At 36.8% G+C, this 26,343-nt stretch overlaps 1 protein-coding gene across 1 annotated transcript in view; it reads right to left on the bottom strand.

The window, feature by feature from the left end:
• LOC112914100 (eyes shut homolog) overlaps window positions 1–26,343 on the bottom strand; it is a 1,106,577-nt gene that overhangs the window by 27,039 nt on the left and 1,053,195 nt on the right. Inside the window, 2 exon segments of the mRNA XM_072749029.1 lie at window positions 7,739–7,872; window positions 7,874–7,909. Coding sequence (XP_072605130.1) covers window positions 7,739–7,872; window positions 7,874–7,909 — 170 coding nt within the window.

The following is a 26,343-nucleotide window of genomic DNA, read 5'->3' on the forward strand; positions in this document are numbered from 1 at the left end:
GGTGGGGGACAGGGTTTATGTTTCAACATGTGAAACATTTCAAGGGAGGAAACAGTAGTAAAAGCTGCAAATGTAATGTGAGTGCTTTTTGTTCGTTACTTAATGTTATCTTGAATAGAAAATAAAAAGGACTTTGTTGAAGAAAAACCTCTTATAGATGTCTGTCTCAAGAGTTTTTAACCTTTCACTCACTACCTTATAAAAATGAATAATCATTAATTTAGGACTTGACAAAGAGTATGGACTCTCCCCAAACTTTGGCCAAAAATTTCCCCCAGAGATTTTGACATATTCTCTTTTCACACTTGAGAAACACAATGTTCAGGAAAATTAAGTTACTTGCCTAAAGTCCAAGGTTGGGGAAAAAGCAGTTGTGTTTGTTTCTTTCTACTAAGATTCACCTGCAACTTCTATTCTTTTAGACACTTGGAAAGCTTAATGTTGATATAAACCTTAGAATTGTTACATATAATTCACTTCCTCGCTGAGTTTCATTTATGATTTAGCAGGTTGTATTAAAGAACACAGAAAGAAGACTAAAGAACTAAAATGTGTGTTCCTAGGAATTATAGCTAGTTCCTATTTAGTTTTTACAAGTATTACAAAATTCTACAGATAGCGGATCTAGTAAACATGTAACCACATTCTTATTAACTGTCAAGATGGGATTGAAAATAGGGGAAATAAAGAATAAAATCCGTTTTTTTCTATGAAGAAAGCTTGTGAATTACCTACTCTACTCCCAGATGGCTAAATACATCTGGAAAGGAGCATCTGAACATAGACAAACAGTAAAGATTCCTGAAATTGTCATCTATAAGTGCTGTGGCCTATTTTCTCTACTATCAGAAAAACCAAAGACTTGGCTGGAAAGCACCCCATGTGTCAGGAAAGCTTGAAGAACTGAGCTTCTCCATTAGCTTGAATTAATTTCAATGAAACCTAGGGCTTAGTGGGCCATAAAGTATCCTTGGCATCAAGATGGTCTAAGTAGCTTGAACGTTTGCCTTTTCATTCAAAATGCCAGCATGTGAGTGGGTTTCTGTACCTAAGGGAATGAGAAATGGGTGGACAAAAATTGCACTAGGAATGGAAAGAATGTAAGAAAAATGGAAGCATTTTCAGTATTTTCCAGGCTAAAAGTTAAAAACACACGTATTACAGAATCTCATTTGGCTAAATGTCAACAATATGCAATAGCTAAAATTTAGTGGTATAAAAGTATTCCAAGAAAAAAAGCAATTTACCAATAATATGGGGAAAATAAATGGAGAGGAGAGATTTTATGATTCAGTAAAGGTTATATGTGTAGTTGTAAACCATAGATTCTAACAGGAAATACAGCTACAACAGAAAAAAAAAGAGCAAATGAACAAGCTTTGAGTGAATAAGGAAAGTAACTGGGCATATTGCCTATTTTGCAAAATAATTGTAAACCAGAATTCTGCTAGAAATAGAATATTTTAATGACTAAACTGGATTGCAAAATATTTACCCTAAACTGTTATTTCTTTTTAGGTTAAGATCAATAGTTCTGTGAACTGTCAAACCCAGATGCCATTGCTTGCTGACCATCCTTCTTTATCTTCAGTTTAATCTTTAAAGCTGGTTTAGGTTCCCTCAGTGTTTAAAAAACACACATCTGAGCTGGGTTGTCAGCCAGGCAATGTGAACATTGTGGATTCTTGCGCTTCTGAACCAGGCTCAGATATTTTGAATCATTTTTGGTGGCTATGATCCTAAAAGCCATTGAATTCAAGTGGCCTGTTAATATTTTACTTACCACAGCACCATACCTCAGTGGTATTCCTAAGGAGTTTGGGGTGAGGCCATAGTGAAAAGAAAAGTTATGCCAATCAGGAATTCTCCTTCTCTTGTCCTTAGATGGATTTTTCTTTCTGTCAGTTATAGGTAAATGTTTTAAGGGATTTGAAGGATCACTTTTTCCCTTCAGTCTTAAGAGTAAGGGATAGACAAAGTCAAATTTCACTACTTAAATTGTAACCTTGGGATAAAAATTTCCCCCACCACTCTTCTCAGATACACACTTATATTTTAAAATGCTTAAGACTACTTAAAATGCTGGGACAAGGGCATCTTATTAACCAGTTTTACATGTCACAAGCTGCACAGGATTCCATTTATTTCATGTGACTGGTAGTTTTTATGTATTGATTATGAAGTATAAACAATACAGTATCATGGGACACTCACTGGATTGGCAGTGTGAAGGCTTATATTTTCAGTACCATTAATCCAGAGTTTTGATTTTTACCTCTTTCAAAGTAGAAGAGTTGGGATTAAGTGATATTTAAGGTTCTTTTCAATCCTAGCTTTTGATGACTCATTTAAATACCAACTTTACTTTTGAAGTTATTTGAATTTTAATGATCATACTGCCCTTTTATTAGGTTTTCTTAGATAACTGGAGTATGATAGTTGTTGATAAATATGTTACCTCTATATTGTTAGTTCCTATACTACATTTAGTTGTGGAATGGCTATTATAAGGGACTGCTAACATCTAGAAATAGAGTATTTTTGAACTCATTGATGATCTACTGTGTTAATATTAATTAATTATTAATCAACTACTAATAATTGGATTGAGAGTCCAGAGACTTGATTCTGAGATTTTTGGTACATTATTTAATTTCTCTGAGCATTAGTCTCCTCATTTAAAACTGATACGGTTGGACTAGAAGATGATTGGTAATGTTCTATGACTTTACATTCCTGGAACTCCCTGTACCAAGATGTATATTTAGTTCATAATAGAGCTGAATTATTTTATTAAGAATGTTGGTCTGAATTTTGGATCTTGAGAACAAGAGGAAAAATAATAATCTATATTTTATAGTACTTTATACTTAATAAATAACTTTTTTATATGTTACCTCCTATGAATTTTGTAAGGTAGACAAAATAATACTTATTATATCAGTGAGGGTCCTGGCAGTGAACAGATGATATGCTCAAATAGAGTAGTCTGAAAATAAGGGAATGGAAAGACCATTTACAAAGATGTGGGCAGGGTTTAGGGAAATTATAGGATACAGGGTGTTGCCCTGGGGTTAGTCTCAATACGGAACTGTTTCTACTCCTAGGCCTAAAATTGGGGTAGGTGAGAATCTCCTGACAGACACTGTGTCCTTGGATAAAGGAAATTTTGATGACCTAGTGGCAAGGAAGTTTATTTCTAAGGAAATAAATAACTCTGTCTCACTCTTCTGTCCTCTGATGGCCTGTTGGTGACTTCCTTTGGCTAAATTCAACTGGAGGCAGACTACATGGGAGCCCATTGATGTAATCCTTTGGGAAGGCCTTGGGAATACAGAGCAGAGGGAGAGAGGTGAGAGTAGTACCAGGAACGGGGGGCAGATGGAAAATAGGTGGCACACGATTGTCACTTTATAGATAATGAAATCGAGGCTTAGAGAGTTAAAGGATACAGCAGAAACAAAATCACTAGTTACTGGAAAATCAAGATGCAAGTTTTCTGCTTCTTAGACTCCTGCTTATAGTCTTCACAGGCTTATTATTTTGTTAGCATGAAATTAAAATTCTTTACCATGTTTTCCAAGACTCTATGTGATCTGACTTCTGCTTGCCTTTCCAAATTCATCTTATAATACTATCTCCCATTCTGGGAATACTGGCTGCCTTTCTCTCCCTCAAATATGTAATATTATTTTCCTGTTGTTGTTTTTTTTATTTTTAAAAAAAGATTTTATTTATTTGAGAGAGCAAGAGAGCAAGAGAGCAAGAGAGCGAGAGCGAGAGAGAGAGAGAGAGAGAGCACAAATGAGGAGAGGGGGAGAAGGAGAAGCAGGTTCCCTGCTAAGCAGAGAGCCTATAGGACTCAATCCCAGGACATAGAATAATGACCTGAACTGACTGAGCCACCCAGGTGTCCCTATTTCCCTGTTTCTAGGTTTAGCCTCTGCCTAGAGTATTTATCCCACATGCCTTCACACATGGCTAATTCTCACCAGATGTTAGCTCAAATATCCCTACTTACAGAGTCCTTTCTTGACGATCCCAACTAAAATGTACTCTTCCAATGACTTTTTATCTCCTCTTCCTCTTTATTTCCTTTCTGGCATTAACTCAATCTGTATTTTTCCTCACTGATTGGTGGATATGGTGTTTGCTTGCCTCCCCCTATTAGAATGTAAATTCTATGAGGCAGGGCAGCTGTCTACCTTCTTAAGGGAGTATTCCCCCACACTTGGTCTGGAACTAGTAAACAATCTTACTAAATTAGTGAATAATCCATACTATAAGCAGTTCTCCAAGGGAAGGAGAAAAGAACAAAGGTTACTAATGCTTGACTGTATTTTGAGGCAAGTGACACCCTTTTACCGTTCCTCCCGTCTCCAGTGTCATTGGATTTGCCAATCAATTGCATCTTGTTCTTGTCACTCAGAGATTACAAGCATGAGTTTTGATTCTTGGTGGGGGGGCTTATTTACAATAAAGATGGTCATAAAACTAGGTAGGTGTGAAAGCTGTAAGTCAGAGGCTCCACGTATAGTCAAATTAATTTTCCTTCTAAGACTTAAGGTTTCTTGGAATGGGAAAATAGAAAAGAAGAAGGAAAAAGAGGACATCTTAGGCATTTGTAAGTTTAAGGATGCTGGTACTGAATTCATTGATAATTTTTATAGCAGTTTATAAGTACAATAAAGGTGAATTGAATCCCAATTCTAGGTGCCCATACTGAGTAGAAATTATGGGGTACTGGTTATGATGCAACTGGGAAAAGAGCTGTCTGGTATTTAGAAAATTGCAGCCACTGGCAAGACACAGTAGTTGCCTGGTTTCAGAGCCTGGTTGCTATCTGCTCTTTATTTTTTATTTATTTATTTTTTTAAATTAACTTTTAGTACCATAGCTACTATTTTGGAAAATTGCCAAGTCAATGGGTCAATGAAGATGAAAAAAACAGACTTAAAATTAGACTTAAAGTTTCTCTTTGTCAGGATGACTTGGTGGCTCAGTGGATGAACGTCTGCCTTCGGCTCAGTGTGTGATCCTGGTGTCCCCCTCTTTGGCTCAGGGCATGATTCTGTGTCCCAGGATCGAGTCCCGCATCAGGCTCCCCACAGGGAGCCTGCTTCTCCCTCTGCCTGTGTCTCTGCCTCTCTCTCTCCCTCTGTGTCTCTCGTGAATAAATAAATAAAATCTTTTAAAAAAATTTTCTCTGTCATTTGGATTAAACTCTCTTCATTATTTCCACCAAAAATACAGTTTATAGTTCTTAAAATCAACTTTAATATAAAAATTACTATAGAAGATGACTTTCAATTGAGAATCTAAAATCGATGGTCCCACCCCCCACATAATATTTTTTCCTGTCAAAAAAACTGCATTTATGATGCAATTTTTATGACTTATTTTTTTAAATGAGTCAAACTCATTTTATAGCATAGCAGGGTATATCAGTAGTCAACTCTGTTCAGAATTCTATGAGGATGATACAATTTTTCTGACAGCTTTTATCATACTTTGTAGACTCTCTATGAAATAACTTTATTGCTATCACTATTTCTGTCTTTATCTATCATCTCAATCTGCCATTTCTCTATATAACCTATTTATATACACACACAACCCCAAAAAACTCTGGGTTAACCCCCACCCCCAGGTTTTCATCATTTGAGCTTTTAAGCTTCAAAAATCTATCTTGCCCTATTGTTAGTTACTAGCCCTTATGTTAACTTGTTCTATCATTTCTTTCAGTTTCTAATGGCTATCTTTCTGGGAGTAATAGAGGTACACTATCTTGATAAAATTTTGAGTACTTTGCTGTTCACTACAGTCAAGAACTATTGCTTGAAAACTATTACAATCAGTTTTTATTATTTAGAACCAGTAAGTTGAAATGTATATAACAGATACATCTATCTATCTACCTATCTATCTATCTATCTATCTATCTATCTATCTTTTTTTTTCTTTTTGCCCTGCACTATATGATGGGTGTTAGAGATTTAACAGTAAACAAAAATAGGCATGGTCACTGCCCTCACTTCTATGACAGAGAATCAAGGAAGGCTTCTCTAGAAAAGTAAGGTCTGAAATTGAAACCTGAAGGATAAATAAGTGTTAGCTGACTGTAGAGGGGCAGATGAGAACATTTTAGGCAGAGGAAAGAGTATGAGACAAACTGCTATTCCAGGATGGAGTGTGGCATATTCCAGGAACTAAGAACTGCCATTTTTAAAAGATCAAGATCTGTCTCTAATGTCATTATGAAAAAGACTGATTTCCATAATAAGCCAGACACAAAACTCCATCTTATTATTTCAGTTACACCTTGTGACATGATTAAAAATTTCTGTCATTAAATCACTAGTATTTTAAACCTCCAATGTCTTCCACTTATCAACACTTTTGACTTTTGGAGGAGAGTTAAACACACATACAATCTCAAAGAATATAGGATAAGAAATATTTGCATTAGTGTATATGATAAAGTGATCTGAGAGAGATTAAATTTGTTATTACCACACATAGGAATATGATATTACATTAACCCCTGCAAATTATATGTCTATACAACACAATTGGTGGCTGGCTCCTGTACTCCTTCTATACCAACCTTTGTTCCTAAATAGGGGAAGTAGAGGCTAAGGTTTTATCTTCCAGATAGAGGGTGAGGTGGGAGAGAGTAATAGTAGATTATCTAATCTCAGGTAAAACTCCATGACCCCCTATTTTCCGGCTTAATCTCTTGAGATTCCTTAACCATGAGTTTCTTGGATTCTCTGCCACACTGTTCTGAAGTCCCAGTCAGTCCCAAGACCCACAATCATCCCTAGTGATACTTAAACTGAAAAGGACAGTAGCCAGCAGGTGGTAGCAAACTGAAGTAGGAGTGGGACCCACTTGGATTGTGCATCTGGATACTGACTGGCTGGGCAGGTTCAGTCAGGCCATTCCATTAGCCTTATAGTAACACGACTGGGCCTGTTACACAACTAAATTTTTAGAACTCTGAGCATGATGTCATGGGGATCTTTTATTTGAATTTTGTTGTGATATTTAGAACTACACCAAATATGACAAAATGAAATATGCGGTATTGATTTTTGGAAGATGCAGAACTTCAGATATTCAACAACATATACTTTCCTAGTTTTCACCATAGACTGATGGTCCCCATCATTTATGATGTCCCCATTTAGACTTTGAGTTTGTGGTCACTTGTTCACCTCAGTGGTTCTCTTGTCCTAGTGTTCCTAGAGCTTTATCAGAAGATTATGCTGTGATTGAGGAGATTTGAAGATGGCAGAGTTTTATTAACCCTCTCATCAATCTTGCCTATAAGGGCAGGAATAGGGGAAGGTGGTCAGGGAAGTTATAGGAGGAGATGAAAGCATGAAATGTAGCATAGGGTTTTCGCTTGCAGTTTGGGGATAATAGGCAGTGGAGAAACACATTCCTTCTCCTGCCAGTGTTAGCTGAGTGGTAGTCCATGAAGATGAGTTTGTGCTATTAGGCCACAAGCGGCACAACAGAGAAATGACTTTGGTTCATCTCTATTTATGATGGATAGAATGAGACTGCCCTATCCCGCCTACTCCCTTTCACCCTACAGTGTGTGTGTAATGTGGAGGAAATCCAGATCTTATGCAAGTTGAGGATTATTACATATTCTTAATTTCACTTTTCCGAAAGGACATGGACTTAGTTAATTTATGAACAATCAAGAGTTGAAATTTTGCCTTACCTTGTTCACAGTAGATTCCAGTGGTTCCCAGAGGGCAGTAACAGGTGTATCCGTGAAGCAACGGAACACAAGTTGCTCCTTTGCTACAGTGGTGTGGAGGGTCATGTTCAGGGTCACAGGTGGAAACTGCCTCTGCAGAATTCTCCTTTCCACCCAGTGGGACAGTCGCAGCTGTAGGTTGAGAAAGAAGGTCACATGATTTGAGCATTTGAATAGAGATGGATATACACTTGCTGATGTTAAATTGGGAGTTTTGACTGAGGTCCCAAGATAGAAAAGATTTTGTATATCAAAGCAAATTGTGATTTGGCTACCAAGAGCCAAACTGTTGAGGGAAAGACCTAATGACTGATTATAGGATTACTGGGCTTCACATAAAAATTAAAAAAAAAAGGTTCAGCACATGGAAATTGAAGGAGGTTTTAGAGAATCATTGCTTCGTACAGAACAGCATTGTAAGTCCTTCTCCCTGCCTGACCTCACCACCCAGGGAGAGGCTGTGAACAGAGTCACTGCCTCTTAACCTTGATCCTAGCAGAAAAGAAGTTCAGCTCAATTTATGTTCCCCCACATTGGTGAACATGTAAGTCTAGCTCCTGGGGCTGCAAAAGGAAATGTGAACACCTCCAGAGGCAAGGCAGATGGCAGTGACACCCAGGGATGGGCTGGGCACTCTGAGTTAGGATCAGCTTGGGGACATGTAAAAGGGATCTTGCCCAGAGGGTATCCTCGTAGCTGAAGAGACCTCAGCAGTGACAGGCAGACAGTATACAGCAGGGCCAGAATCTGAGAGGTAAAGGAGACTTCCTATTTTGAAGACAGACTGTGTCTGGATTTAGAGAGTGATATGGAGGGAGCTCAAGAGGAGAGTGGTGGACCCACTAAATGTAAAGATGCCAAATAAAATGTAAGCCTTCTGATTAAATTTAAAAGTCAGATAGACAATGAATACTTTTTCAGTATGTCCCATGAAGTGTTTGAATTTCAGATAAGCAACATTTGAGATATACTAAAAAGTATTTATTGTCTATTTGGAATTCAAATTTATCTGAGTGTCTTGTATTTCCCCCCTAAATCTGGCAACCCCATATACCAAGGGCACATGAAAGAAAGGCTTGCTTTTTATCTCTTCCAGGCCCAGAGAGCCTTAAACCATCAGACAATGGTGCAAGTCAAGGAAGTTCATTCCAGGATGCGGTGCGTGGCGCTGAGTCAGAAACCACTAGACTGGGAAAAGACAGCAGTAGCAGATCACACCTCTCTCAGAGACCTTTCATTCATGTGGTAAACCCTGGCTGAGTTTAGGCCAACAGTCATGAAAAGTGAAGTGTTGTTAGTATTTTGAAGTGGACCCTTTGAATTAATGAATTGAGAGTGTATTTGCAAATTAAAGTGTCTATTAGTTCAGCTGGAGCAGAAATTTCAATGGACCTCCCATGTTTTAATCCAGTTCTAAGAAGAGGATGACTCTAAGCAAGTTTAAAAAGACAGCGAGCAACAAAAGTAAATTTACGTTATGACTATATCTATGAGACCAGGGTCAAACTGACTTGTTCTCAGATCATTACAATGGTTTTTTGCTTAATGACAAACTATAGACACAGATGACATTAACAGCACTGCTGGGGTTGTTGAATGCATTATACCTATAGTATAATTCCTAAAGTGAGCAAGTCAAGATAAGACAGGTAGAAAACAGAAATATTTTCAGTTTTATTTTTTATTTAGGCTGGAGGAATCCTTACAGATTCTGAGGATTAAAGGCAGCTCATGTAGTCCGCACTGAGTGGGTCAACCAGTACATGACAATATCTGTCAATAGCAACATATATGGCACATTATATGTCATGGGGAGGGGGAAGTAAGGACAACGAACACTCTTTCTGCAAACATCATTAACAATAGGTAAGAGCTTCATAAAATTGAGATTAAATCAAAAGAAGAAAATCAAAATCACTTATAACCTCTGAGCATGGTAAGACTGACCTTTTTTTTAGCACTTGGGATGGATCTTTCTGCTACTTCCTCTAAGTAAATTTTAAGATTAAAAATGCTGGGAAAATTGGATATTTACATGTAAGAGAATGAAACAAGACCGCTATTTTAACCACTTAAAAAAAATTAACTTGAGAAGGATTAAAGAAATAAATGTAAGGCCCAAAACTGTAAAACTCCCAGAAGAAAACAGTTTTTAGTTTTCCTTTTCTTAAAACATTATATAAATGTAATGATATTACTGTCTTTCATTCCAGATTACATCTTTGGGATTCACCCATATTGACACATGTAGCTGCTGCATTAACTGTCCATACCATATAACCCGATGAACAGAAGTTCCTATTTTTTGTGTAGTTGAAATTTCAATGTTTTCTTTTATGGTTTGCATTTTTAATAATTTATTTAAGAAAGCTTTCCCTATTTTGAGGTTAGCAAGTTATTATTTTATGTTGTCTCTTCAGACTATTACAGCTTTTTTTTTCCTTTTACATTTATATCTTAATACATCTGAAATTATTTTTTGTGTTTCATGTAGGGTTAGAGATCCAATTACAGATTTCCATATGGATGACCAATAGTTTTAGCTTTTCTTCATTGACTAGTTCATTCTTTCCCACTCATGAGCTCTGTCCATGTGTGCACTGTCCTGGTCCTCTCTATCCTGTTTTTCTAACCTGGCGCCAATATCACATTGTCTTTTTTTTTTTTTTTTCAATATCACACTGTCTTAATTTCATCTGCTTTTATAATAGGTCTTGATGACTAGATCGGCAATTTTCTGCTACCTTGTTTTTCCTGTTTGAGAGTGTCTTGGCTATTCTTAGCCTTTTATTCTGTACACCTTTCCCTTCAAATGAATCCCAAGTTCAAGATAGCCAAATTTCCTTGCTTTCCCTTTGTCTAATAACAAGGCTTATTTTTCTTTTGTTCTTCCATTGATGGTGTTGCTCATAGGAGTCTCAGGCCTGGGAGGAGTCTGCTAATAGATCCCCTACCTTAGGCAGTCCTTAGATTTAAAATAGGTCCACTGTAGCCTGTGCAGCCCTCAAAGGGTAAGGTCATACATGCTTCACGTTTTAGCAGGAACTCAGGGCAAAAGCCAACTTTGGTGCTCACTTTCTAGAGTCTTGCTTTTATTCATTTGAGATCTATAAATGTGTTGTTGTCCCTTTGGGGAATAGTGTTCTGAATATATACACTTTATATTTTATTCGGATTTGAACATTTTCATTTGGGAAGATCATTCAAGATGTATAATACCTCATAGTTCCACTAACAGAACTCTTTATTCCATATTCATTAAATTCTCTTTCACACCTCACATTCAGTGGTTGAATGTTATTTCACTGACTTGATAAGATACACTTTATCTTTATATTCACTTGTGAGATATTATGTTTTTAATTTTTCACTGTCTACAAACTACAGTGATAAAACTCTTCTAGTTGAATCTTTGTACACATCTTGGTCATTTCCTTGGGGTAAATTTAAATATCATCATGACTTCTAGGCTTTGGACACATATTCCAACCTGCTCTCCATAATAATTGTACCAATTTACATTCCCATCATCAATGAATGAGAATGCTCCTGAAATAATAGATGTATATAGGCTCAAAAATAGGCAATATTTTATAGGCTTCTTGTTCTTTATTGACCCAATTATTATTTCTTAAAATAAAAATGACCGTGTTTGCCTATTCATATTTATTAAGAACATATTCATTTCAAACTCCCATATTTTCCTATATTATTTGGCATTCTAATCACATTTATGCTTTACCAAAATTCATTTTAACAACTAATTTTTTTTTGGTATTTACTATGTGCATAGCACTATCATAGGTCATAACAGATGGGCAGAAGGCATGTAAGGAATAAACTCTGGCCTCGGCAGAGGTGAGGGTATGCTAGAGGAAAGCACCACTGGGCTGCATAGGCTGAGGGGCCAAGTAAGTAGCACAGACAAGTGCTGCCAGGATCCAGAAACCAGCATGGGGAAAACTCAGGGAACAATATTCATATTACCGCCACATGCTCACCAATGTACTGTTACACTCTGGTGCTGGGAGGAATTCAAAGCAAAAATTCTTGTCTATTTGGAACTTATAGAAAGAGGCATAGGCACATACATAAAATGGTCAAAAACAAGCAAACAATAGTTTCTGAGGATGCTGGCATTTCATTAAATAGGGTATTTAGCTGAGTCCTGATGAAAGAAGATTTATATGATTATTGTATCAAAGTTTGTGCAGAGAAAAAAAAAGTTTGAAAAGTTGCATAAGGTTATGTCCAAAATGGAGAAAAACAAAATACTGATTTAAACTGCTAAAAATTACATATCGATTTTAGTTATTGTTTGAAGAGTTCAAAAAGCATGAAATATGTAAAGAACTATAATACCAAAATAGACTGTCTTCTTCTGGCTCACAGTCCTCTCCTGCGGCGCTCCCAGAGGTGGGCCTGCCCTCGGTGGCCTGAGCTTGGATGACTCACGTGGGGGCGCTGCTGTCCCCCAGCAGGGACCCTCCCTACCGGCAATCCACTGTGTGCAACCTTCTTAATGTACCTACGGTCCTTCAGATTGAAAAAAACTGCTTTGGTTGGATCATTTCGACACATTTCAAGTGGCATTTTGTACAATGAAGTTTAGAATTTAGGAATTTAGGGTATGTGTAGAGCCTTCCTAGGCTAGCACGAGATGCCTTTGCAACTACTTTCTGACATAGGGAAGGCATGATATGCACTGTATGACATTTTGGCTATTTTCCTGTAAATGTTATTTTAAAAAAAATAGATTTCCTTTTCTCCTCCTGTTCAAACTGACAGATTTTCTATTTAATAGATTCTAAAATAAAAAAACAGAAGCCAAAAATAGACTGTCTTACCAATTTCATAAAAGGTGTAAGAATTTTTATGACTATATTACTTTTTATGATAATTGCGCCATCTAGTGGATTATTTTTATCAACTTGGAAAAAAAAGCTAAGACCAAAATTAATCTCATTGCCTTATAGACAGACATGACAACGGTAAAATATTTATTTTTATATTAAATATAGCTTAAATAACACTAAACACAATATAATACAGATGTTATAAACTTGTTTGAAAAAAATAATTCTTAAATAAAATAAATTCTCATATTGTTCCTCTCAGAATTTTTAGGTCGGAAGCAGTTAGCTCTGCATCTGAAGATTTAAAAAATTACATTCAAATACCATATATTATTTTCTTTTTTTTATTATTTTCTTACATTATATTTTAAGAGATATTTTCACCCTAATGATTTTGTGCAAGATCAAAATTTTCTTTTTGTTCTCTTCCTGGCTTCTTTAGCAACCTGTGAAAGGTAGATAATAAAAAGTCTCAGATCTGTTTATTCATTGTTCTCTAGTTTGGATGACAATATTTTTCTAAGCCTTGAAATTAATTCATCAACATTTCATCCTTTAACCATGTATTTACTACTTCCCTTGAGGAAATGTGGGTTTTGGAAAGGTGTGTGTATATGAGGTGAGGTGTCCGTAGAGTGGAAAAAGCAGAAAAAAATTCAAAGGAGAGGTAGATATTCATTCATTTAAATAATGTTTGTTACTATTATTTTTTACAAGCTAAGTGTCTGTCACTGTGCTCAAGGACTTGCTCTTTCTGAGAGGATCAGATTAATAAGCAGACAATTTAAATACAATGTGACAAATGCAAAGATTAATACTATGTGAGCCCATGGGAAGGACAGTTAAACAATTTTAGTGAATTCAGGGAAGGCTTCCGAAGTGAGATTTGCCTACATGAAATGAGTGCATCAAGAGGGAAAGGCAGTAGAAGGTTAGGCTAGAAAAGGAGGTTTGAGCTCAAGGGCTTTGAATAACAGGCTGAGATAGTTCAACTTTTTTTTTTTTAAATTTTTAAGTAATCTCTACACCCCTATGAGGGTTGAACTCACAACCCCGAGATCAAGAGCCGCATACTCTACTGATAGAGACAGCCAGGCACCCCATGAAAGTTCAATTTTAAGTTGACTCCTGACATGACTGATGAGGCATATTTTAAAAATATTAATTTGGTATGTGTAAGAGGACCCCATGGTGTAACAATAAACTCTATAGTTAATAGAAGTTTAACTTTAGTGGGATCTTACTATCTTTTTTTAAAGACTTTATTCACCCAGAGAGAGAGCGAGAGAAAGAGCACACGTGAGCGGGGGGGGGGGGGGGGGGGGGGAGGGGGAGACTCCCAAGCAGACTCCCCATTGAGCATGGAGCCCAATGTGGGGCTCGGTTCCATGATCTTGAGATCATGACCTGAGCCTAAATCAAGAGTCAGACACCTGACCAACTGAGCCACCCAGGCGCCCCAGATCTTACTGTATTTTTATCATTAGAACAGGGGCTGGCAAACTTTGGCAGTATATAATTTGCTTTGTGGCCATACAGGCCCTGTTGCAACAGTTCAACTCTGCCCACTGTTGAGAGCAGCCACAGACAATCCACAAGTGCATGGACGTGGCTGCATCCCAATTAAACTTCATCTACAAAACCAGGTAATGGATTAGATTTGGCTCATTGGCTACAGTTTGCTGATCCCTGCACTATATCATTAATGGCATGGGGGTAGAGATCAGGTCTGTTTTGGTCTCTTTTGCAGTCCCAGGCCCTAAAACAGTTCCTGGCATATAGCAATTTTTCATTGAACATCTGGGGAATAAATAGGTAAGTAAATGAATGAGTCACAGCTGGGGGACAAGGAAGTGGATGGATGCAGAGCCCTGGGCAGGGAAATGGCTTTGAGGATGGAGAGGTAGAAGCAGATGTGACAAACATTTGGTAAATGTTGGTTTGAAAGATGAAAGGTTATAGTAATGGCAAACATTTACTGAGGCTTACCATATCCCAGGCATTCTTCTTAGCACTTTAAATGTATTAATTCATTTAATCCTCCCTACGATCCTATTAGGAGGATACTATTATCTCCTCATGTTGCAGAGGAGGAACCTGAGGAACAGAGGAGTTAAGCAAATTGTGTGGCAATTTGTGGGTGAGGGAACCCATGCATGTAACTGCTGTTCTATGTCTCTCAATCTATGGAAATCTTTGGGGTTTCAAAATTAAATGACTGAAAGTGTATAGTGCCATTATTGGGAATAGGGACATCTGGAGAATATAGTTGAATGGAAACATATAAAAATCTTCTTTTAGCTACAGAGTTGGAGGTGACAGCAGTGATAAAAGGGCTTTTTTCCCTTTAAGTATCTAGTGATACGGCTCTTCAACTTGATGAGAAGTGAGGATGTAAGTAAGACGGATTTGTAAATTAAGCAGATCAGCAGACAAACGGCAGAAGCACCTACTGAATAAGCTAAGAATATTCAAAAGATACTGAGGAATCATTGATATTATATATAGAACTGTTTTCTTAAGTCCATTCCAAAAATGTTAGCTATCCTCAATTGTTAATACATAAAGAATAGTTTGTGAGTTCTTCTGCCTTTAAACATGGAGAGATGATAACACAGAAGAAAGTGTTAGGCACTTTATAAATATGAGTAGCAGCTGGTCACGATGGCAATCAAGAATTGAGTATTGGAGTATTTTACTAATATAGCTAATTATTTTACATCTGTGCATTTAGAATGAAACTGTTTTAAATGTCTAAATTGCAGATAAACTGAGTTTTATTGCCAGTTTTATAGCTCAGAGACATCTATGGATTATTTTTTTCTTGTTACAATAGATATTCAACATGAAGAATTTAATTTTCTTGTAATTAGGCAATTCTATGACTTCTAAAGTTTAAGATGAACGTTGACATATAAAAGTTAACTGAAAATGAGATGATGGAAGATTTAATATTCTGTGTCTGAATATCACTTAAACATCATTCAGTTGCTTAGTAAATATTCACCAAAGGAGAAGTATGGTATACCGCTCTACTCTGTTACCAAGGTGAATACAAAGCAGAAAACATGGTTTTTCCTCCCAAGGGCTTTATGATAATTTATTTACAATAAATTATTCATATGAAATATATATATGTAAAATATATTATTCAAAGTTTTTCAGGCCTCACTTTAGTCCAGGCACCATTTTAAGCATTTTTTTTTTTTTTTTTTTTAGGTAGTGACTCATTTAATACCCATATTAACCCTCTGAGGTAAATGCAATTATTAGTTTTCAGTGTGTAGTTAAAAAACGAGACTTAGAGAAATATAACCCCTGCCTAACCTTCTTTTTCAGTTTATCACATAGATTCTTATTGCTTTGCATAAGAGAAATTCTTTTACATATGTTGAGGCTAATGAGGGCAAGTTATTAGAATCATCACTGTGAGATGAGAGCAGAAAAGAGGGGATGCCTGGCTGGCTCAGTTGGTAGAATGTGTGACTCTGGGTCTCAGAGTTGTGAGTTTGAGCTCTATGTTGGGTGTAGAGATTACTTAAAAATAAAATCTTAAAAAAAAAAAAGTTTTTGGAGAAAATTTACCTTGAGCCGGATCTGTAAGAAAATTATGGTTACAGATTTGTGGGTTTTCTGTGCATAAGTAAAATCACAGATACAGTACTTAAAATGAAATCTATGTAATGTGATAATAAAGCTAATATGAATAATGGAATTAATGCATGTTATTTAGCAACAGATGGTCACATAGCTTAAAGGACTCCACTTCTGCATATACAACTTATTTCTCTGTTATTTGAAGGAAAAGAGAAACATACATGAATCTCCTCCTTAGGTAGACCATCTGTTGTACTGAATGACTTCATGTCAGTTTGCTTTCCTTTATGATTTATTTTCATTTCAGTAATAAACTGGGAGAATAAGGTAAGTGTGATATGATGGATATCATTTTACCTGCCAAAATTTACTCAAATGTACAATTTGAGTACATGTACGTGCTCAAATACATGCTCAAAATTTGAGCCTTTGAAAAATATGCACACAACAGTAAAACAAATGAACCTCACTCTACAGCAGAACGTGATGGCATGTCAAGACAGAACATGCTTACAAGGAAGGGTTGCTATAATCACTCCACCTACTAAGTTTCCCCATGACCTTCCTTTCTTTGCTGGTGAGATCATTCACCAAACTCTGATGACACCACACAGAGTGTAGAAGGATGAGAAGAAGCTACTCTTTACATACTAAAAAAAATATTGGCAGTTGTCTGTGGGCCTCAGCCCTAATGGTTCTGTCCTCCAAGTGTAAAGGCCTAACTGTTGTTTCATGTTAACAGTTGGATTCAGTTCCTCTCAGTGAGGGAATTGTCTTTGGGGAATTATTTACATGAGCTTCTTGGAGTAGATGGTGGACCCTAGCTGTAGTAATGTGAGCATGAGCCTGGACTACAAAAAGAAAATAGCTAAATTGCTCTGCCTAGGGCTAGACGGGAAATTTGGTTTGTTCTAACCTAGAGAGTCAGTTGGAGCAAAATAAAGCAATGACAAGAAGATACAGATTAAGTGGAGTGGAGTGGCCATGTATTTTTTCTTCAGGGGTGGGATGGCCAAAACACAAGTTGAAAGTTGTTTAGGTGGCTATAATATAAACAGTTTCCTTCTATAGCTGCATGCACCCCCTCCCCCTGTACCTATAGAAACTGTCTGATCTATCTCAAAGTGTGAACGGTTTTGTTAATTTGGTAGAAATCAAATAAGTTGCCACTTTTAGACATACATTATATGGAGCAGAGTCTGTATGGGTGGGAAGGAGATCTGCAACCAGAGAAGGTTTTGAGAATATACCCAATCCTCCTGGAATCTGCATTAACCTTGGAAAGATCTTTGGACTTCCACAGTGTAGGGACCTCTCAAGAGTCTAGGAGAAAGCAGCTGACATCTGAGTTACAAAGCAGGAGAAAAAAAGACATTCCCCTTAAACCACAGTAATAGGGAAGCCTGCTAAAATCTACACTGAATTCTTACTTCGATTGTTATTTTCTCTCGATTTATTTATTTAAAAAATTTTTTTTTAAAATTTTATTTATTTATGATAGGCACACAGTGAGAGAGAGAGAAGCAGAGACATAGGCAGAGGGAGAAGCGGGCTCCATGCACCGGGAGCCCGACGTGGGATTCGATCCCGGGTCTCCAGGATCGCGCCCTGGGCCAAAGGCAGGCGCCAAACCGCTGCGCCACCCAGGGATCCCTTTTCTCTCGATTTAAATAATAAAGGTATGAACTTCTTTTGGAATTTACATCCTTCAAATACATTTTTCCAAAGGTGGCATCAAATAATGGATTTGCATAGTTTTGGCAACTAAGAACTGAGGGTGAGGAAAGACTGGAATAAAATATCCCATTTTTTTTATCCCCACATTTTAAAAGTAGCTATCTATAACTGGTAAAAGCATGCTATACTTTATTTTATACTTTATGAATTTTCAAATTAGACAAAAATGTATATTATATGTACTATTGTTTTAAAATTCAAATACAAAAGTAGAAAAAAATAGTGTAAATCTATCTCCCTAAACAGTTTCAAACGATCAATTTTTAGCTCTTAAGTTTCATTTGCTTCTTTGTCTACTCTTTTTATTGTTTGGCCAAAATGTTTTGAAGCCATTCCCATTTTTACAGTACATATATACTATAAATATTTCAGTATATATCACCAGCAGATAAGAAACAAAAAAACCACAACGTAAAATCTGTATTGTACCAAACAAAAATGACATTGATACCTCATGATCATCTAATTTTTGTGCTCAGTTACTTATAATTGTCTCAAAAAGTTTCTTTGTTTTTTTTTTTTTTTTGACAGTTCATCAGGATCCAAACAAATCCACAAATGCATCTACAGAGTATGTGTCTTAAGGCTTGTTACCTAGATAAAAATTCTCCCATTGCATTTCTTTCCATCTGTATGCTTTGTGTGTTGTTTGTACAGTAGAATTTGCCATATACTAGATTTGGTTGTTTATATACTTGTAATACCATTTAGCTTTTTCTCATCTATGGCCCTTATTTTTCAGAGTCTCGTAGATATAGAGGCTTGATTAGATTCATGTTCAGGTTTTTTAATGCATTAGAGGTGGTACTGTGTAGGTAATGACATCTTACCAGGAGGCATATAATGTTTGCTCCACATTTAATTATGACTAGCCAGTTGGTTCAAGTGGTGTTAGCTTGATCCAGCCATTATATAGTTTTCTATCAACCTTTCAGTAAATGATTCAAGTAGCCATTATTTTCTGTGATGGTTATAAAATGGTGATATTTCTAATCTCCATTATTTATCCTGCACTTAAATTAGCTCAGTTTGAATAAGAACTACTTCTCATCAATTATCTGGCTAGTTAATATTATTTAGTATTAGTTACCTATTGCTGCATAATAAATTACTCCAGACCTTAATGGTTCAAGGCAATAATAACCATTTTTTATTATTATGGACTCATAATAGGTTATTCTGCTCTCAGGCTTGCCACCTGTAAATTTGTTCTCTATACAACTGCCAGAGGAACTATATAAAATAGAGCCCGACCATTATTAAAACTGTTCAGTGGGTAGAATCATTTTATCCTTTAATTTCACAATTTAAGAAAGGAATAAGTGCTAACAACTTTTTACCTAGCTTTGAAGTCACAAGCTGTCATTTATAGAACATCTTATTATTTATCCAGGTCAGCATCTATTCAGTGTGGGAAGGGACTACAGAAGGATGTATCTCTTAGGAGGGCCACTGGGAGGCTGACTACTATACTCTTTATAGAAAAGGAAGGTTGAACCTACCCATCTTTCCCTTTAGTTGGATTTCAGAATAATGAGTGGTACACTAGCAATCTCCATAGGTGACGAGTTTTTTTTTTTGGTGGAATGTGTGTATAGAGTATCATTACAACTACATGTATTTTATATATTGGTATGTTTAAACCCATTACAGATATTATTCTCTGGGATTCTGAAATTGTTCCCTCTTTAGCCAGTGGGAGTCTCTTAAAGTTGGCTACTGTCTTCTTTCAAAATCACCCTAGTGGTCTTTGACAACTCTCCTGCTTTCAGGCACAAAAAGACATCCAGGATCATATCATACATTTCCTACCCCAGAGTTGAATGTCCAATTATACCAGAAGTTCTGGTTTATTTTTTAATTTTTTTTAGAAGTCATGTTTATTTTTTGTGGAAAATGCTGTTTGGAGATAAAGATTTTGGTATTAGAGTTTTCATTCATACCCAATCACTGTTGTTTCTGGATTTCTTTAGTGGACATAGCTAGAAAATAATTAAGTCATGAATTCATATATTATTTCTAGTTCAAATTAAAAATGAGAAGGTTTTTACTTTTTTTGATTTTATGTCTATATCACTTTTCCCTTATGCTGAAAACCTTGGTTCTTTTTTTTTTTTTTTAAAACCTTGGTTCTTAATGAGAAATATTAAGATAATTACTCATTTGGTTTATATCCATCCATTCATCCATCCATCCATCCATCCATCCATCCATCCATCCATCAAGCTATCTTGCTACCTAGCTGTTTTATTTTTATCTCTAGTTTCAGAATAATACCAATGCTACCATTTACATCAAGACTATAGGATGCAATATAAAATATCTTTATGGTTCTTTTTGTCTTTGGATATAACTCACTGTACAGTCAATTAATAATCATTTGAATTAAATGCCTCCTAGGTTATGCCACCAATTTGTTTTTTTTAATATTTTAAAAATTTATTCATGAGAAACACAGAGAGAGAGGCAGAGACACAGGCAGAAGAAGAAACAGGCTCCATGCAGGGAGCCCGACGTGGGACTTGATCCTGGGACTCCAGGATCATGACCTGAGCTGAAGGCGGTGCTAAACCGCTGAGCCGCCCAGGCTGCCCTATGCCATCAATTTGAAATACAGTTAGATTCATTTATTTCCTTACTTTCTTTTCAATGCTTAAGAATTACTCCTTTTTCTTTTTTTTTCCATCTTCCAGGTGAAACACTGACCTAGTTCCAAATAAAAACAATGAAGCAGACTATATTTTTAAAAGTCCAGCTTTCATGCCTGTTACTTCTCCTTGTTCTCTTTCTCATTCTCAGGTAACCATTTATAATTTTTTTTCCTGTAATCTTCCTCTGTTTTTTCTCCTTAGAAAATCTTGAGCACATGTGTATGTGTATATATAATACACATATTTATATGAGTGTATTTATATCTATTTATCTATATTATTCCCTTTCCTTGCATGCTTTGCTTCTTGACCATACTATTTTCACTTACTGTATCCTAAGGATCAGTAACATATAACAATTTTTATAGCTATGCCCTCTGTTGTGTAAACGTTCTTTAGCTTTACCAGTCAGATACCTAGTGATGAACAGCTTATGTTTAAACAAATAGTTTTCTCTGGTAAAGACAGTGTCTACTTCTCTACAGCCCTGCCACTAAATTAGGCAATTTTTGACCTTTCTCTTAATCAAAAGGTAAGAAAAAATATTAGCCTTAACTTGGAATCCCTAGAAAACAGAGGCTAAAAGCAATTCCAGGGAAATGAAGGGGTCCTCTGCCTCGCAAGCAAGAGTGAGAAAAGAGCAAAGGGAGAGGAAGGAAGAAAACCAAATGGGCGGTGGTGAGTTACCTAGCTGGCTACACCGGCTGGTTGCTTGGAGAGGGAGTGTTTCTTGAGGGGCTGGAGAGTGATATACAATTCGTGGGGATACTGAGCGGGAGAAAGTCCAGCAGGAGCAGACAGGGTGACAGCAGGCCATGTGACACCTTGAATAGCAGAAGCAAGAACTCATGTTTTGCTGCACTGGCAATGAAAGATGAAGGGACATTTTGAGCAGGAAAGAAAAGCAGAGTTTTTAGCAAGATTCAGGGGGAGGGGGTTTAGAGAGCAGGGTGCTAGTTGGTGAATGATAGCACCGTCAGGCATAGGAGCACTAGTAGACTGCACTAAACTCTGCTGGGTGAGATCAGAGGACAAAATGGGCAAGGAACTCTTCATTTGGAGAATTTGGGGACCCCAGAGAGTCTACAATTGGGGAATTGGAGTTGGACCTTCTAACATTTTACTCACGTTTTTGTGTCCTAAGTATTTATTTTTCAGAGGAAAGAATTTTAGGTTTCACCTGATTCTCAGACATCTGTGAGCCAAAAAATAATCAGGAAACCCAGGGTCGGTGAGATTCTGTGATCACTGATAGATTCGTTTATGAACTTACTATAAATCTTGGGTGCATTTCACCTCTTGGATCCACATTCTCTCTGAACTCCTATTGTACCTACTGTCTGTGAAGCTCACTTTTACATTTAGCTTGTTTTTGTAAGTTTTGGCTTTCCTATACTGTTCTTTTCTTCAAGGAACACATGTCATATCACCCTCAGTCATCATCAGAATATGACTTTATGGTGTTAAAAGAAACTGAGGCATATTAAAAATTTTGAGTTTATTTGAGCAAAGATTGATTTGAACTGGACAGCCTCCAGTCTAGCAGATAGAAAGAAGCTCCAAGGAGCTGTACCAAATGAAAGACTTTTATCTCTGGCAGAAGGGAGTAGGAACAAGGAAGTTATACCAGCAAAAAAGTAGACTGGTTATTGCAATGTCACTTCCCTTTAGGGGATGGCAGGGGTCTATCAGGTTATCTAAGTCGTGTTGATCAGGTGATTCCTGATTGACTGGTTTCAGATTTCACTTCTGGGACAGCCTAAACTGTAGTGAAGTCGAATCTCAGTTTGGTGATGTAGGGCTCAGCATAAGCAACTCCATTTTGGGTCTGTTGTTTTGTTTTCAACAAAGGTCAAGCAAAATGCAAAGTAAATGATATAAAATCTGCTTTAAAACATGTTGCACAAAACACATGTACATATATGGGTAAGCTACAACTAAACAAACCTTTTCTCTTAGCCTTGGCTGCTGACTAACAGGAGAAATAGCTTACTGCTTTTCTGTTGCATCAGAGCTTATCCCAGGAGCATGAAGTCCTTACATGAACTCTGCCTTATTATACTCTCATTTGAGAAACTGCAATAGAACACAACTGGATCTGTGTATGCTGACGTACTTGGAGTAGGAAAGCAGGGCTTGCAGTGGTTTACAGAGTCCCAGAGCACAGTCCCCACCTTATCAAGCCTGACCTCTCACCTTACTTGGCACAAGGCTTCCCCTTAGGTATCAACAATGCCTCCTACTCCCAGCTGTGGGAGTAGGAACCAAATGGAGCATTTTGAATTCTTTTTTTAAAAAAATTATACCATTCAGCTATGCATTGTTAAGACACTGACCAGCTTTGAGATTTTGCTTTTAAAATTTATTCCAAACACCATGACATTTATACTTCTGGGTTGGGACTTACCTCTTGAGCATTTAGGAAATGTTTTATTATATGTGTTAGTTATTTTTCAGAAAAAGACCAAACTTTAGCTTTGATCTGTCTATATTATTACCTAGAAATTCAATATAATATTACTCTGCTTCAGGTAAAAAATAAAAGCATAGAGCCATGTAAAGTTAAAAGCCTGGGATAGAGGAAAACTTCTTAAACACCACTGAAAAGTAATTACAGAGAAAACAACTTCTTTTGAAAAGGGATTCTTATTATTGAGATGAGAGCAGCATTACAAAACTTACCAAAGTAAAATTCTCCGTAAACTCTTGCTACTAGAGCTGAATGACTGTGAGTGGGCACCTTAATACTTTTAAACAGCTTTACTGAAGTGTAATTTACATGCCATAAAATTTACCTCTTTTAAATTCAGGGAGCTGTACTTTTAACAAGTAATTATATAATACTCACAAGAGCTATATCTGACTAGATACGTGTTTCATATGTAGTTAATATGGTACATATTTTGTTATTTTATTTATTTATTTAAAAAAAGATTTTAAAAAAAATTTATTTATTTGAGAGAGGGAGAGTGAGTGGGAGGGAGAGGGAAAGAGTATCTGAAGCAGACTCCATGCTGAGCACAGAGCCTTATGTAGGGCTTGATCTCATGAGCCTGAGATCATGACCTGAGCCAAAACCAAGAGTCGGATGAGCCACCAGAGGCTCCTGTTGTTATTTTAATAAGAACCCAAATATTGGTCCCAATTTTGGTAAGATGGATCCTATAAAGAAACTTATCAGAGGTATCATTCCCATTGTACATGATTAATCAAGTCTATTTGTTATTCAAGTCAAGGCTCTCATGTTAGACTATGAGATACAGTTTTCTACCCACACAGGAATTGATGAAACCCCCAGGCTCTGTGTCATGAGGCAAGTTACTTCCAGTTTGGGGAAAATATGGAATGTCAATTGAAGACAACTTCATTTAAAAAAAATTAAGAATAAATGAACAGATTACACACTACAGATAAAGAGATACTTAACACATTTGTTACCTTATCTATATTATTAGCTGCTTTTAAAATGCTTTAAATTTCTTGTTATTTAGGTTCTGAAAGAGTTTTGATCCAGGAACTAGATTTGATTTTGGGGCCTGCTGTACACTTTTAAGATGCTGGTTTATCCTCTTGATTCACTTGCAATCTTAGTTTCCCATCCATTAAATTGGGACTAGGATATCTGCCTTGACTAATTTAGGAAGGTGTAATTAGGGGAAATGGAAATAATGTACGCAAAAAATGTTCTGTTAGCCACAAACTTCTGTGCAATTATATGGTATTACTTTTATTATCACAAATCAATAAAATTTTTTATATTAATCGAAATAATCTGCAAATAGTTCTGAATGTCTGTCTACACTTGGCATTATACTTTCCAAGATAAACACTTGTGGCTTTTTTTTTTTAAAGGTTTTATTTATTTATTAATGAGAGACACAAAGAGAGAGACAGAGACACAGGCAGAGGGAAAGGCAGGCTCCATGTAGGGAGCCTGACGTGGGACTTGATCCCAGGTTTCTGGGATCAGGCCCTAGGCTTGAAGGCAGTGCTAAACCGCTGAGCCACCTGGGCTGCCCACACTTGTGGCTTTTAAATGGAAACAGACCCTTTGTTCCACATGGAATAATGAGGAGTTGGAGTGAATGTCCTACTTGGGCTTTCCATTTTCTTTGCTTTCTTTATAAAGATTTTATTTATTTATTTATTTATTTATTTATCCATAAGAGCACAAGCGAGGGGAGCATCAGGCTCACCGCTGAGCAGTGAGCCCAATGTGGGGCTCAGTCCCAGGACTCTGAGATCGTGACCTGAGCCAAAGGCAGATGCCTAACCTACTGAGCCACCCAGGCACCCCTTTCTTCTGCTTTCTTCCTGTCACTTCCCACTGTTTGTTATCACATTCTTTATTACTATCAGTATAGTATCACATTACAAGATAACAAATCACCTCAGAGGTGACCTGAAGAATGACCACATTTCTTTAGATAAAGTGAGGTAAATTTGTTCTTTTGAATAATTAAGCTTGGCTGTAGAGCAAATTAGAATGCCTAAGTTATAAAGCAAACCTAAAGGTTTCATTAAAAATTGTAAAGAAGGAACAGTAAAATCATAATGGTTAAGCTAATTCGAATTTATATTACTCCAAGGTGGTCGTGTCCCAAGCTTCAGGTTTTGTCTTTAGCACTTCCATGGACTTGATCACATGATACATTTTTTCTTCACAAGTTTCCATAAAGTTCAGCTCACGCTTTTACCTTACTGTTTAGCACATTAGGTGTCTTGAACACATCAAGCCTTTTCATATTTGTTTTGGATTAATTTAGATTTAACTCCCCCACTGACCTTCCTCCCACAATCATAATCAATAGGTCATAGTATACCATGAAAATTTCTCTATAATATTTTCTGAATTAATTCTTTCCTTTTTTAAAATGGCTATTTCTTGAAATCAGGCCCTTCATAATGTGCTTAGATTTTCCAAAACTGTCTCCTAGTGATTCTGTGATACATCCATGCTGCAAAGGGATGTTTACATGTTTACAGGATTGTCTTTACTATGGCTTTTTCTTGCCTAGAAACTGTTTATGTCTTATTCTTGAGGACAATCAAATCTGTTATCTATCACATAAGTTTCTCTTCCCTCTATACTTCATCTGCCCCATTTCTCATACTTAATCAATTACAATATTCTGTTTAGTCAGTTTGGCTTCATTCTCATGATCATCATGGGATCACCTTGCTTGTCCTTACATTTGCATTAGTGCTTAGAACCTTTGCAATACAGATTCCTTCTGCTCATTGGTTCATTAACGGAACAATTAATGAATGTCTATTCTATGCTGGGCAACTCTTCAAGGTATGAGGGGTACAATGATAGAATGAAAGATCAGGTCCAGTGTCAGGGAAAAATAATAACTAACACATAAACAGGCAAACAAAGAGAATGATATTTATGGAGAAAGGAAAATGTGATGATGTGATGGAGAATGAGTAGAGTGAGGGATAGTTTTGAATTGATCTAAGGGAGCACTTTTCTGAGGAGGTGATATGAAGGAGGCAGCCAAATGGAGACTGAGTGCAAGGGTGATCCTGCCTCTGCTGGAAGACACAGGTCTAGAAGCAGAAATGAGCTGGATGTGTTCAAAAGACGAAGCAGGGTAACTGGACTTGAGCGTAATGAGGGAGGCGTAAGAGAGAAGATCTAAGAGGCTGCAGAGGCCAGATTATGTAGGGCCTATAAGAAACTAAACAGTAGAGTGGAAGAAATGGAAAGACTGAGTGC

The sequence above is a fragment of the Vulpes vulpes genome, chromosome 1, assembly GCF_048418805.1.
Source record: "Vulpes vulpes isolate BD-2025 chromosome 1, VulVul3, whole genome shotgun sequence".
Classification (NCBI taxonomy): Eukaryota; Metazoa; Chordata; class Mammalia; order Carnivora; family Canidae; genus Vulpes; species Vulpes vulpes.